The sequence below is a fragment of the Pteropus medius genome, unplaced genomic scaffold (genome assembly GCF_902729225.1).
Source record: "Pteropus medius unplaced genomic scaffold, Ma_sr-lr_union100, whole genome shotgun sequence".
Taxonomy (NCBI): domain Eukaryota; kingdom Metazoa; phylum Chordata; class Mammalia; order Chiroptera; family Pteropodidae; genus Pteropus; species Pteropus medius.
Window position 1 is genome coordinate 5,592,908 of NW_024342469.1, and position 14,492 is coordinate 5,607,399.

The window sequence follows — 14,492 nt, forward strand, 5'->3', positions numbered from 1 at the left end:
ATGAAGAGAGTTTTCTGAAAATCCATTAAAGAAAAGATCTGGTTATGTATGAGGTGCTAAAAAAGGATCCACAGCGGGAAACGGGCCACCTCCTAGGGATGGTGTGAGGGAAGTGTGGCAAAGAACCATATTAAGGGAGAAAAGGAGGATGTCAAAATGCTAAACGAAGAACTAAAGGGAAGGCAAAACAGAATGGGGATTCCCAAGTTTAAATGAAAGAGAACTGGCCGAAGAACTGCCTATGGAACCAGCAAGACCAGGCTGAGAGTACAGTGAGGTAATCGCTGTGCTGCCTTTGGAAAATTAATCTCCCTGAGACTCAGTTTCTCTACTTGTAACTATGTCAATAATCCAAACTCTGACAGCTATATGTTAGTATACAGGAATACGTCTCAGCATGTAATAAAATATATTTGATTCTTTCATGTTTTTGTTTTTGTTTTTTTTAACATAAATTTGAAAAGGGGGTTTTAAGGAGGTATCTCAGGTTGGGTTCCAATTTAATCTCGGAATAAAAGCCAGGTCACACTATGATGCTTAAAAGCAAAAGCAACTCAGTGACAAAGCTAATAGATTTATTTTCTAATTAGAAACCATATTTATGTTTTATTTAAATGTATAGAAAGTGGATAGGACTGAAATTAAATTCATTTCGTACTGACTCTATGCCAACAATGACATAATAGCTACAACTAATGCTTGCCTAGTACTTTACTAAGTACTTGGTACTATAAACCGAGACCAGTATTATTATTCAACTTTACAAGTTAAAATAAGGTTCAAAGAAATTAAATAACTTGCTCAAGCCCCTCATCCCTCCACATAAAAGCTACAAAGTGGCTGGGCCCACATTTGACTTTAGGTCAGTATTCAGGCTTGTCCGAGTCTCTCCTCTATGCAGTTTCCCCCTACAGAACAAACATTTCTTGGATTTTACATTTACACTCATCACAACTTGGAAGACGCAAGACAGACCTGGAATGACAATAAAGTAAGGAGAGTTTTGGGGGGTGTGTGGTGGGGGGCACTTATGTACTCCATCTCATTGCTTCCAATATTAAGTTCGATGCTAATGGGAGAGTAATTTCAGGGTAAGCATGCATATAACTGACTCATGGGGGAACAGGGGAGAGATTTTTGCTTGGCTCTTTGTATTTTGTAAGTATACCTTCCCACCCAAATTATTAAGTTTTTCTCCAAATGAGACCTTCTACCTTGACAAGATATCTGTTCCTTTCTAAAAGTCTCTTTTTAAATAACAATAATAATAATAAGAATAATCAATAAAGACATATCCCTTAAGACGTGTTCTACGAATATTAACTAGGCCAAACACAAAATTAAATGCCTTCGACTGGCACAGGGTCTGGAAGAGAAACTGTATGAATAGCTGCCAGGGTCGGGTGCTAAGTGTTATGGTCAAAAGAAGAACCTGCTGGAACAGCTAGGGCTTTTCCTGCTTAAAAAGTTTTTGTTGTTGATTTTTACTGCTATTTATCTCATGTTTGTCTGTGAGTATATGTATATTTATATATTTCACATACAAACTTTAAACGTGATTTTTTTAATTGGAAAAGAACTTCATTAGCACTGTTCTAATTAGCATTAGAACTTCATTAGCTGTTTTGCTTTTAACACTTTGCTGGCAGTTTCTCATATACTGTGTATATAATCTTCAAATTGCCCTGTGAGGTAACTGTTTCAAGCACTCTTCAATGAGTTAATATGTGTAAAGCACTTGGAAGAAAGCCTGGAACACAAGTTCTTGAAAAGAGATGGTGACGGTGATTATGCAAGAATAAACAAGTCCAAGTCCAAATCCAAAGAGGGAGCAGATGGCATGGTCCCAGGTAGGCGGGCAAGGGCAGCCACTGAGGAAGGGACTTTCTTCTCTCCCGCCTTCCAGGCTCGGGCTCTTCCCACAGCGCCCTGCTCCAGACCTGCTCCAGACGTCCAGAGGTCGCCCCAACAAGCTCACTCCTCTCAGGAGTCCCTCCCTGTGGCTGCCCCGCCTCACAGAGGCTGGCTCTAGAACGCTGCAGTCAACGACCAAATGCCACTACAAGTCCCTGCCCGTGCTAGAGCCCCACCCTGTGCCAGGCCTCCCATCCTTACCTAACACCGGACTGGAGGCACCAGATGGTTGGCACCCACGTTTGAAAGGCTTAATCCATTTATTACTTTGTAAGAGGTCAAGACTAGACTCTCGGAACAATTAAGAAGAAAAAAACCTGAATCAATTAGTAGTAGTAATAATAAAAATGGTATAGTAATTGTTAGCATTTACTGAGCTCTTACTATGTACCGACAATTATGTTAAGCGCTTTGCATTGGTTTCCTCATTTAACTCCCCAAAGCGCTTTGAGGTAGATACTATTATCACCTCCACATCACAGACAGGGAAAGTGAGGCACAGAGAGGTTAGGTAACTTGTCCAGCGTCACCCAGTCAGCAGGTGGTGGAGCTGGGATTTAAAGTCACGCTCTTAGCCAGCACGCTATACAGTGCTCAGCAAGTGCCTCGCTTGCAAATGAGCATGAACACCCCAAGCTCAGGGAGGGAAGGATTTCCCCCCCCAACTTTTCCAGTACTCCCTGGCCCTCCCTCTGCTCCCGCTCTGCACTGTACTGTTCTCTCTCCCACTTTCCGGGAACAAGAGACTGAAAGTTGAGCAACAGCAGAGTAAGACGCCAAGGAACCGATCCTGCAGAATGCTGTTCCTGATGAGGGCATCGAGTTCCACAAGGCCAGGTGGCACTGTCACCAGTCAGGGACAAGCCTGAAACTGTCCTCCTGGAAACAGAGTCTCCATAGCAGGGGATCCAAACCCTTTTTCAGTCCTTTAAACCATTCAGGAAGGAACGAGGGGCGGTGGAGAGAGAGAAAAAAAGCACGCGTGTTGACAGTGCCCAACAACCCACCATCCTGCCCTCCTATCCGTTACCACACCCCAAATCTCCCTGAGACTATGGACAAAAATACTACTTGCAAAGCAGGTTATTAAATCATGCCACAAACATCCACCCAGCACCTGAGCACTATGCTGGGAGCTGGAAGATCCTGCGTGCCTGGCGTGGGACCCAGCACACACGGACTCCAAAGTGCTGGTTTCCTTCCCACCTCCCAACCTCACAGGGAAGATAGAGAAACCCAACCAACATGGAGTTGTGACAAGGGTGGGGACTGACCAGTGCCTCCCAAAGAAAGGGCAGTCACAGAGTAGAGGAAGGGCTCCTCCATCCTGGCAGGCAGCGGGAGCTGAGCCTAGAAGGCTGGAGAGTTTTCAGAGTCAGAGGGAAGGGTACTGTGGCAAAGGAAACAGTCGGAGCAACCCAGGCCAGCAGGGAACGTCTTACAAGTTGTCCAGGTGGAGAGAGAGTGGGACAGAGCGGAGACGGAGCTGCTGAGTTAGGCTGTGGAAGGTCTCAAAGGCACCACGTGGCATCTGACTTTCACTTCAGCGGCACGGACAGGCACAGCACACAGAGTGGACATTTGTCACTTCTGCTGGTCTGTCATCCAACCTTCCCCTCCCATTGGCACCCTGAGCTTCCTTTTGGAGAACCCCCACAGGGTGGTCTTGGTGGCAGAGATCATCCTGGTGGCGGGGTTCTGCCCCGGGGCAACCCTCAGCTGCTGAGCCTCCCTTGGTTTCGGCCCATTTTCTAAGTCCTGCCCTCCAGCGTTTCTGGTCACCCTTGCACCACCCTTCCCATGAACTCTGTCTCTGTGCAGGCCAGCCACAGGCAGTGTCTGCTGCTCACCGCCAGCCTCCCGCTTGACACTCGGCACACTGAAGCAGGAGGGGGGCCTGATCCAAACTGTGTGTGACGAAGATCGCATCAGCTGTCAAAGGTGCAGTCTGCAAGTCGCTCACACGCCCCAGGACCCATCAGGCCTTTCGAAAGGGCTGTCTGCTCAGCCTGGAAGACGGCCCCTCTCTTCTCCCACGCCTTTACCCTTAGGATTAAGATGGCTGCCTCACGAGTACCTGTGCCAGAGGCCTTCTCTGATCTCACCTCTCCACTGGGAAGGTGCCCCTCTAGGCGCTGTCCCGGACCTTCCAGATTCAGACCTTTGGGGGTGTACTCTGATGGATTCCACGGCATTTAAAGTTTGAGAACTTTTGTCCTACACCAAACTCTGGCCACGCTGAATCACGTTTCCAGAACAAGCCAAATTATTCTCAATGCTGGTCCGATTCTGTCAAAAACACCCTGCCCCTTCTCCTTTCTAAAACTCTGTTCACTCAGCTGTCACAACTCAGCGCAAATGCCAAAGGCCACGTGAAGATTTTCCTGGTTCCCATCCTCAGTGCTCCCAAAGGGAGTTTGTGCCAGGGTTGCGGCCTCTGGTGTGCTTTGCTTTGTATTGTGACTGGTTGTTTACATGCCAGTTCCTGAAAGCCAGGGATGTTTCATTCACCTCTAATATTCCAGAGAGTCCAGCACTGTGCGGGGAATATAGTGGGTACTTATCTATGCTGAATTAGGTAGAATAAACTTTTAAAATTAAATTTAAAAATTTAAAAACAACTTGTGACCAGAACAGGGGGTCCTACGAAGGCTTCCGGAACCACTCCCACCTCACTCCCACAGGGCAGGAATGAGCAGGGGATCCCGCGCCAAGTTCAACTCCTGATGCCACTTCATCAGCCTGGGAAACCTCGGACAAGTAATTTTCTTTCTGTCTTGGTGTCTCATCTGGAAAATAACACTAAAAATTGAGCATCTGCCTCACAGCACTGTGAGGAGGACAGACGCATCAGAAGGGTTTCTGGAAAGCGCAAGGCCTCACGGGAAAGTTCACGCTTAGGAAGAAGCGTTATTTCCCTTGTAGCTGTGAGACAGAGAGGGCCTGAGCTGAGCAGACACCGCGTAACAAGGCAGTGCCACATCTGGTCCTGCAGCGGAATTTCGTCACTGTTCTAAACCAGACCCTAAACCTAACAGACCAGTCACACAGGGCCAGATGCAGAAGCTAGATTATTAGAGACATTTAGACACATATTAGCAATTCGAAAGGCCTGAGGGATGTAGAAAGAACTCTGTTTTCCAGTTCCTCAGCCCTGCAACGGTTTAGAATTCATTTCTACACAGAGGTTCCCCAGGGAGCCTTACCTTGAGGCCCAGGTGGGACCCTGCTACTTTTTAAAAAATTCCATCATGTCAACAAAGTTTAACCCTTGAATCTCATGGTCCAGAAACCAGGAACACTTTACCTTGCACCCTGTGACTGCTCCTTTGTGTCCCGCTCACCATACCTACACAGGCTCTTTCAAAGGAAAAAAATAAACATTCCAAAACTGTATTCTAAAAAATGGCCTCTTGGTCCTAAGAGTTGTCTTGCAAACTAAAGTTCCTCATTCATTCTCAGGAAGAGTCAAAAGATAATGAGCTCCCGCCCTGTAGCTTTAGCTCGCTAAAGCCTTGCAGCACCTGGATGTAGACGGCCCCAACCCCCACCTTACAGGTGACCAAGGCCCAGAGAGCTGTGGGACCAGGGGAAGTCGCTTTAAATGCCAGCATAGTCTCTGGAGCCTCAGTCCACCAACACCACCTTGTGTTCACAACTCAGGAGCCCCCTTACACACACAGGGATGGGACATGGGTTAGAGGAAGAGTACATGGGTTTTGGAGTCAGACACTTCTGGACTGAGGTCCCCCTTCTACCACTTACAGCTGTGGAGTCTAGGCCTCAGTTTCTTCACCTGTAGCATACTGTCGAATTGGAGAAAGGATTGAAAAGTAAAACCGTATCATGAGACAACCTCACACTGCAAGGGCAGGGACCTTGCTTATCGGGCAGAGCCCAGCACAAAACAGGCCCCGGGTAAGAGTCTGAACTGCCCTCTGACCAGACTCACTGCTGGGCATGTAGCGGGTGCTGCCTATGTGGTTATTTTAAAATCTGGTGAAGGATGGGAAAGCAGAGGTCACTGAAGAGACCGTCAGAAACCAAGGAAGAACAAGATGAGTCTTGTTCACCAGGAGAACACTGGCGTGCCGCGGGATAAATGACAGCATGTCTACGCAGGATCCAGATGAAATGTCCCGTGTTCACTGACAAATACATGCATGCGAGAAGAATTAAACGCGGTGGGAAACAGCTATTACAAGTCGAGGTACAGTCCTGCTCAAGGAATTTATAGAAAGCTCACCTAACTGGTTCAGAAAAACGACCAAGACTGATTCTTTTAAAAGGTCAAAGGCAAGTACTGTGAGAATGAGGCTATTCATAACAAAAGGACATTTTCTAAAATGTATGCAGATTTTGGTGAAGAAGTGGTCTTAAGAGAATAGCAGCGAAAGGAAGCAACTTGCAGAACATCATTTACAGGGATGGGAGGCCCCTCAAAATTTTCATGTGAGGATGCACTGGAACATCAGGGCAGCAAGGGCTGTCGCCATGAAACTGCATGAAAGAGAACTCAGAACAGAGTCCCAGGGAAATGATGTGAAACAAGAAGCCATTTTCAAGTCCTCCAAAGCAGAGGGCTGAAAACAAGGAACTGCTGTACCTCAAGGAGCCATGTTAAAAGTAGAGAGCAAGCACGCCAGGTGAAGGATCATTCTGAGCGACCAAAGCGGCACATGAGTAAGACAGTCACAGCCGCTGAGGTCCTGGGCAAAGGAACGTGTCGGGCACAGGCAGGGATTGCTCAGAAAGCTGGCTGCTGCGCACGGCCTGTGCGGTGGTCTCGAGTAGAGTGAGGAAGCAGGAGGCCAGGACAGAAGGGTCTGGCAGCTCTGGCAGTCGTGTGGCAAAGACAGGTAGAATAAAGGAACCAGCGTTTGGACTCTGCCCGGAAGGTGTGGGAAACAGGCCCCCTCCTTCACACTGGTGGGTAACGTCCACTGTAGAGAGCAGTATGACAGGATCCATCTAAACCACAAATGCACAAAGAGCCAGAAGAAAATGTCTGTTCCTGCTCCTTTCTATTATATGATTTATTTCATTTGATTCTTGTATCATCTATGAAGAAAATCTCAGCAATCCCACTGCCAGTCATTTATCCTGAATTTAAACTTGCACAGATTTACAGAGCTATTCGCCACAGCATCGTTCTTAGTAGTAAGACTGAAAACACCCTCAAATGTCCATTAAAAAGGGACTGGATCAATGAACTACAGAGTATCCACAGGATGGAAAACCATGCCGCAGTGAAAAGGACTGCGCAGATCTCTGAGATGTATTAAGTTAAAAAAAAAAAAAAAAAAGAGCAAGGTGCGGAAGAACAAAGCTTAGAACGTGCTACCTATTTGTGTAAAAATTAAAAAGGGGGCGAATATGAAGATCCATTCTCGTTATTTGCTTATATTTGTATTAGTAAGTTCTGAAGGAGGTAAAAGAAATTAAAAAATGAATTACTTGTGAGGAGGTGCGGGCTGTGGGCCGTGAACAGATGGTGGGCTGGGAGAAAGACTTTTCCCAGGACTCTCTAGTTTATTTTGCTATATGTATGTACTACCTTTTTGAAAAAATAAAGATATTTTCCAAGTCATAAGTCCCAATCACCACAGTAATTTATAGCACTGGAAAGGTTTTAAAAATGAAAGGGCTACAGCTGGCAGTATGAAAGAGTTGTATGTAACCCAGCTCTTGGCTTGAAGAGTCCTCTTTGGGAAACACATACCAATGAACTGACTCCAAAGCGATCTGCTCATGTGTTCAGAGCAACAGTACTTATGATAATGAAAAACTGCAAATAATGCAAATGTTCCACAGGGCCATGGTATGCAAGTGTTTGCCTATTCAGATGGATTATGTTGGATTACATGGCTATTACACCTCAACTATTTCAACATATAGCAAGCTATAAATGAGAATGCTGTAACAACTTGTGTGTACATCCATAAAGTTCAGACGGAATCCAGAAAGATACAGACAATTTGATATTCACGAAGTGCTATTTGAATAGAGTTACTTGAGAACCTATTTAAATACAAAATTGAGGAGAGAAAAGATCTAGTTGAATGAGAAGCAAAAATGTACTTTTAAAAAAATGGCAAGATGTCAAGCTGAGTATGAGAATGACAGAAGCCTGCTGAGTGAGAGGCAGACAGCGCTTAAGAACGTTAGGCCAAAGGCCGGGGTGTGAATGTAGAGAATGTTTGTCAAGGGTGAGGCCAGACTGACCCTAGAAGGAGGAGAAACCCAAGAGACTGGTTTGGTGGTCTGAGCAACCCCAGAAAACGTGTCCCAGGAAATGAGATCAGGAGCTAAAAATGGGTCAAAAATAAATAAACTGTGAGTAACAGCAGCTCCTCTAACCCAAACATTAGCAACTGTGATATATATTCAAGTGTCAAAACAAAGCTTATGTGTACATGGGTAAAAAGTAGATCTCTGCTTCACCTCACTAAGCAGTTTTTCCAAAGTATAACTCACCCAAGAAACAGGAAGTTGGGGAGTCAGTTTCTACACTTCTCTTTGCCTTGGCCTCCCAGTGGTGTGCTGGCCACACCTTCCCCAACACTCACTGGGTTGGCCACTCCAACTTTCCCAGTGATGTGGACGCCCAGGCTGGGAACGCACCCAACACCCTGAACTTGAAGAGTTTCCTTTCCTCATTAGACATATGTTTACAGAGCACCTCAGTACCAGGTACAGTCTGGGGACTCTGCCAAAGATGGAACCTCAGAGACCCAAGACAGTGCCACCAAAAGGTTCAGGGGCTAGAAGTTCCTTGCAGGCTGGGATGCAGGTATCTGAAATGGGAGCCCTCCAGAGCTCAACAAGCAGGGACAGTGACTGACAGCTCAGTCACATCAGTGTATATCGTCATGGAATTCAGAACACCAAGACAAGATCCTACAAGCCACCCGAGGAGAAAACAGGACACACACAAAGAATCAGGAATCGAAATGGTATCAGATTGCTCAATTACTAGAAGCTAGAAGATAATTAGGCAATGCTTTCAAAATTATGATATAAAATTATGTCCAACCTAAAATTCTAAACTCAGTCAAATTATCAAATTGGAGTGAGGGTAGAATAAAGATATTTTTAGACGGACAAGGTCCCCCAAAATTTACCTCCAATGTACCCTTTCTTATGAAGCTAGCAAAGGATGTGTTCCATCGAAACAAGGGAGTGAAAAAAATAAGAAGGAACAGAGGCTTCAATATCGCCCCCAGGGTGATGGTGAAGGGTATCCCCTGGATAAGTGCAGGACAGCAGACCTGGACAAGCATCAGATGGGGCAAAATAAGGGAGGGCTCCAGGAAAGACATCAACAAAGGCGATAACAGGAATTTACCACCATACTGAGAGTTTCTGTCACAAGATTTATGGCTGAATTAGTTATGGGAACATGAAAAGTAAGCAAGTGAATACAATGGGACTATTATAAGCCCTAGGAAAATACAAACAGCCAAATGTAGATAGAGGATCTACCCAAGAGAAATGAAAACATGTCTACACAAAAACTTGTACACAAAAGTGCATGGCAGCTTCATTTATAATAGCCCAAAAAGTGGAAACAACTTAAATGTCTACCAACTGATGAATGGATAAACAAAATGTAGTGTATCCGTACAAGGGAACACTGCAGCAACATAGGTGGACCTGGACACATTATGCCACATACTGTATGATTCCATTTACATGAAACATCCAGAACAGGCAAATCCACAAAGTAAATCAGCTCACTGAAAGGTTCATTCAACCTTCTGTGAAGAGAACAGCTGCCTCTACTTGCTCTTCACCCACTCATGACTTCTTTCTGGTTTATCTAGCTTTAGACCCCCTCGTCTGACTGCTCTGTCAAAGGCCGACCTCCTAATTGCCAGATCCCATGACACTTTTCATGCCCTTGTCATCCTTGCTGCCTTCTGCAGCACTGTCTCCATCATCCATTAACCGTTCCTTGAAAAGCTCACCTCCCATTCCTTCACCTGATCTGGTCTCCTGGCTCCATCTTTTCCTCCTATTTCACCCCATCAACAAGAACTACTCCTCCATCTCCATTCCCAGTTTTGACTTTCTCCTGAGTATCTGCTTCCCATTTCCTAATGGAAGAACCCCACCCCCTTCATCCACCTCAATTTCAGCCCATTTAAAACAAATTTTTCATCATCTCCCCAAAACAGCTCTTCCTACTGGCTTCTGAACCCTCCCAAGGCCCCAGGATCCAAACCTTGATGGGAATCTTAGAATTCCACCCCTGCTCTGCCTCCAGAGGCCATGTCTCATCATGTCTGGCAACTTACACAATGGTCACTTCCTATCCAAGTCCCACCACCCCCCATCATCTCACGCCCAGATGGATGGCTGCAGTTCCCTTCTGATTGGTCTCCCTGACTCCAATCTTCCTTGCCCATCACCACAGTTGAATTTTCTTAAAATCCATGATTAATGTGTGATCACCCCGCCTGAAAACCCTCAGCAGTTCCCTCCCTACATTGCACAGAACACCTGAGCCTGATGTGAAGCCTCCGCACAATGTGGCTCCAACTCGCCACGTCTCAGTGCTTATCCTCTACTGTTTCCTTACGCACACCACATATTCCAAGACTTGCAGTCATTTATTTTTTGATTATTCTCCCACGTGTTTGTCATGCTGCTTCCGCCACCCAACCAGCAAAAAAGCCACCTCTACAACTATGCCTTTCCTGGTATCAGTGAAGATTCTGCTTTTCTGTCTTTCCAGAAGACTTATCACAGTGCATGAGGCCCTGTCTCATAACACAGATACCTACCACAAAAGACAGTGTCTAGATCAGGGGTCCCCAACCCCAGGGCTGTGGACCGGTACGGGTCTGTGGCCTGTTAGGAGCAGGAGGTAAGTGGCAGGCAAGTGACCAAGCGAAGCTTCATCTGTGTTTGCAGCCTCTACCCAGCGCTAGTATCATGGCCTCAGCTCCACCTCAGATCGTCAGGCATTAGATTCTCACAGGAGCACCAGTCCTTGGTCCAAAAAGGTTAAGGACCACTGCTCTAGATATTCTATAATCAAAGGCCTGGTGGCCTAGGACAACAGAGCATTCTGCAGTGAGACAAGGCCCTGAAGATCAATTAACACACGTTTTGTTGGGCCTACAGCATGTTTCTTAAAAAAAGAAAAAAAAAGAAAAAAAGGCCAGCATTAAAAATCTGGATATTTTGCACAAAAATCCAGACTTGGGCACACCCTGAAAAAGAAGTAGGCAAGGGAGGCCTCCCCCGAAAGGCCTCCCTTGCCTGCTTTGGCTATCAGTCACTCTATAACGTGGCCCCATTTTATTTTCTTCACAGAGCCCTGCCCAAAGTGTTTATTTATTTTTTTTTGTTCAGCTTGTGTTTTCTCCCTCAAGAACTAACGTTTCCTGAGAAAGATGAGACCTTGTGTGTCTTGTTCAAAACTATTCTCGGCATTCTGTCCATCATGAGGGGTACTTAGAGGTCACTCAAGAGATGTGAATGAGTAAATGGAGGTGGCCTCCTTGGGCCCACATCCTTGAAGGACACTAATGGATTGCAGCAGGGCCAACGATGCCAAATGAAGGATTCCTGCCCACTGTTTGCCCCTCTTGGGGACAGGCTAGAGCTGTCCAAGTTGTAACTATCCCCTCTCCCTAACCAGACACATACAAAAGTATATGTATCCATACCCAGAGTCTCTTCTTCCTCATATGACTGGCTCCTAGAAGCATCTGGGCTGGACACCCGTGATCTAATCCAACCCCAGGGACTGTGTCTGGTACTACTTAGAATCCACATTCAGGCACTCCACAAACATTAAATTCTAGGTGCAAGAAATACAATGTGAACGAAACAAAGGCCTTTGCCCTCATGGTACTGACATTCTGGAGAGGGAATGGATGGGTAAGTACTCAGGGATATCTGTGTCTGCAGACCTTCAGCTTGCCCAACTTTTCTTGTCCTCTAAGGCCCAGGTCAAGGGCCACCTCCTTGGTGGAGAATTCATGGTAAGCCAGACCTCACCAAGCTCCCTCAATGTGGACTTTATCTTACTGTTCTGCACAGTTGTGAGCTGTATTATGCTCAGCACCACAGTTTTACTGTTATTCATCTCAAGCACCATGAGGCCATAAAATTCTTTCCTATCTTTCATGTTCCCTACAGCTCAGAAACCACAACTGGCACTTGAATACTTGTTAACTAATTGAAGACAAGGAGCCACTTTCCCTCAAAATCTGGTATGAGGACCTATGAAGCCACTGACCCACTGTGGTAGTTTCCAGATGTATATTTCACTCAGAAATCTATGGTGATAAAGTTAATATACATGACCACTAAGTAATTTAACACATTACAAATTAAGACAAATAGGGGCCGACTATGGAATGGGAATATGAAAAGAACATGAATTTCTTTGTATGAGCCTTCTGGTGGGCAGCTTCAAACATACTTCTTACAGGCTGTGTGACCATGGGTAAATTAATGAACAGCCTTGGGCCTCACTTTCAGGATCTATGAGAGGGGATGAGCATGGTATAATGGTACTCTCTACCTGATGGAACTCTTAAGGGCTGAGAACATTAATGTAATGTAATGAGTACTTAACACAGGCCTACAGGCCTGGCTTGGAAGTGCTCAAACACAGTAGCTGCCCTTGTTAAGTTCCTAAACGCACCCTCCCCCATTTGTTAACACATCGCTGCATTTAGGAGCACTGACTGGAAGTCTGTGGTTGGATTGGGGCTGCAATGAAGGGTCTGACCACATTGCAAGGGTGACCAAAAATGGAAAGCAAGGACATGCCAATGGGTAAAACATTATAGAAACAAAATGAGAAAATGTGGAATTGGTCCTTTTCAACTAACTGCTGCCACTTATCTCTTCTCCTAGAAGAGACTCTTCTTCTGTTTCAGTTTCTTCATCTGTCCAATGGGGATGTAGCCATCATACCTGCCTGCAAGGCTGTACTGATCTTGGACTTTGTAAAGTCATGAGCACAATGCACCTGAGTAACTGCTTAAGAGCATGGGTTTTGGACCATCCTAAAGTGAATGACCTTACAAGTTAACATCAACTGGGAAATAGAAGAATATCTATCCTGTAAAATAGAAGAATATCTATCTCATGGGATGGTAGTAAGGGATAAGTGAAACAATATAAATTATTTGGGGCCTAGAACATCAAAAGGGCCCACTTATTATTATTATAATTACTAACCTATTCATTGGACTTATCCCCAAGGGTCAGGTGGAAGCCTGATGTGACACCAACTCTGGCCCAGGAACTGGGCTTTGTAACCAGCTGGGTGACCTTGGGCAGGTTGCTAACCTTCTCCAAACTTTGGTTACCCGTGGTAACAAAATGAGAACATTGCAAGAGAGGATCCCTGGGCTCCTATTCGCTCTTGTACCGCGTCGTTAGTAATGCCAGAACAGAGCCAACCCGCTCCCCAGCTTGTCCCTGACGGGCCACAACTCAAAAATTCCTGCTGCTCAACTCCCTTTGTAGCGCGACAACAGGAACGCCCATGTCTCCATTCCGGAGATAGACGTCCACACTCCGCCGCCACCGGTCGCTTCATCAGCAACTTGCTTCTGCAACCGCTCGCTGCCCAAAGTTTCGAGAGCGACGGGAGACCCAGCCGTGGGTCAAACCCAAAAGACCAGGGCTGGGGTCGCTGAGCCTGGGGGCCCGGTCCCGGGAATGCCAAAGCCACCCCCGCAGCCGGGTGAGGAGTGACAGGTGCGACGCGGAGCCACGGGCGACGGGAGAGCGGGACCTGGGGCGGCGCATGTGGGCGCGCGAGGGAGCCGGCGGCCACGCGCTCTCCTCAGGTCGCTCCCTACCGACCCCCGCGACGCCCCCAGCTCTGCGCTACCGGCCTCACGACCCTCGCTCCGGTTAAAGACATATGGCGCCGGGAGCAGATCCCATGGCCTTCCCGAGCGGAGCAGCCAGGCTGGGGTTCAAATCCGCAGCCCCCGGAAAGGCTGGGGATCGCTGGGGCGACCGCGCGTGCGGCGCGAGCCGGAGCTCGGGGCGGGGGGCGCACGTGCACCCGCGCGCGCCGCCGTAACCCCTTCCTCCCCGCGCGCCCCCGCACTCCCACCCACTCACCCGCCACTCACCGTCGATGTCCCCCAGGGTCAGCTCGTCGCCAAGCTCCGTGAGCGTCTCCATGGTCTCCAGACCGCCCAGCTCGCCGCTCTCGTCCATCGCTCGGCTCCGCGAAGAGGCCTCCCTGTGGTCCCGCTCAGGGAGATGCGGGGTCAGTGCCGCCGCCACCACCCATGACACCCCCGCCCGGTACCGCCTCACCGGCCGGTGCCACCCTCCGCCATGTTTGCAGCGCGCGGGAGGGGCGGGGCGGGATTCCCCCACCCCGACCCGCGCCTTCTGCGGCCCCGCCCCCAGGCCGCGCGCACCCCTGTTTGTTGTCAATGAGACCAGGCCTGTCATAGCCAATCGGCGCGCGAAGCGGCGCGTGGGGTGATGGCGCGTCATCGATCAGCAGCTCAGATTTGCATAGTGAGGTCCCTCCTCTCGCGGTCTCGTAGCGAATGCGAAGAGGAGCCTTCTGGTTTTAA

The 14,492-nt window shown here is 47.5% G+C and overlaps 1 protein-coding gene across 1 annotated transcript in view; it reads right to left on the minus strand.

Annotated features, from left to right (window-relative positions):
* The window catches only part of SREBF2 (sterol regulatory element binding transcription factor 2), a 53,281-nt gene extending 39,050 nt beyond the window's left edge, over nt 1-14,231 (minus strand). The window contains exon 1 of the mRNA XM_039863321.1: nt 14,034-14,231. Coding sequence (XP_039719255.1) covers nt 14,034-14,121 — 88 coding nt within the window. The 5' untranslated portion in view covers nt 14,122-14,231. The remainder of the gene's footprint in view (nt 1-14,033) is intronic.
* Between the last annotated feature and the right edge of the window lie 261 nt (nt 14,232-14,492).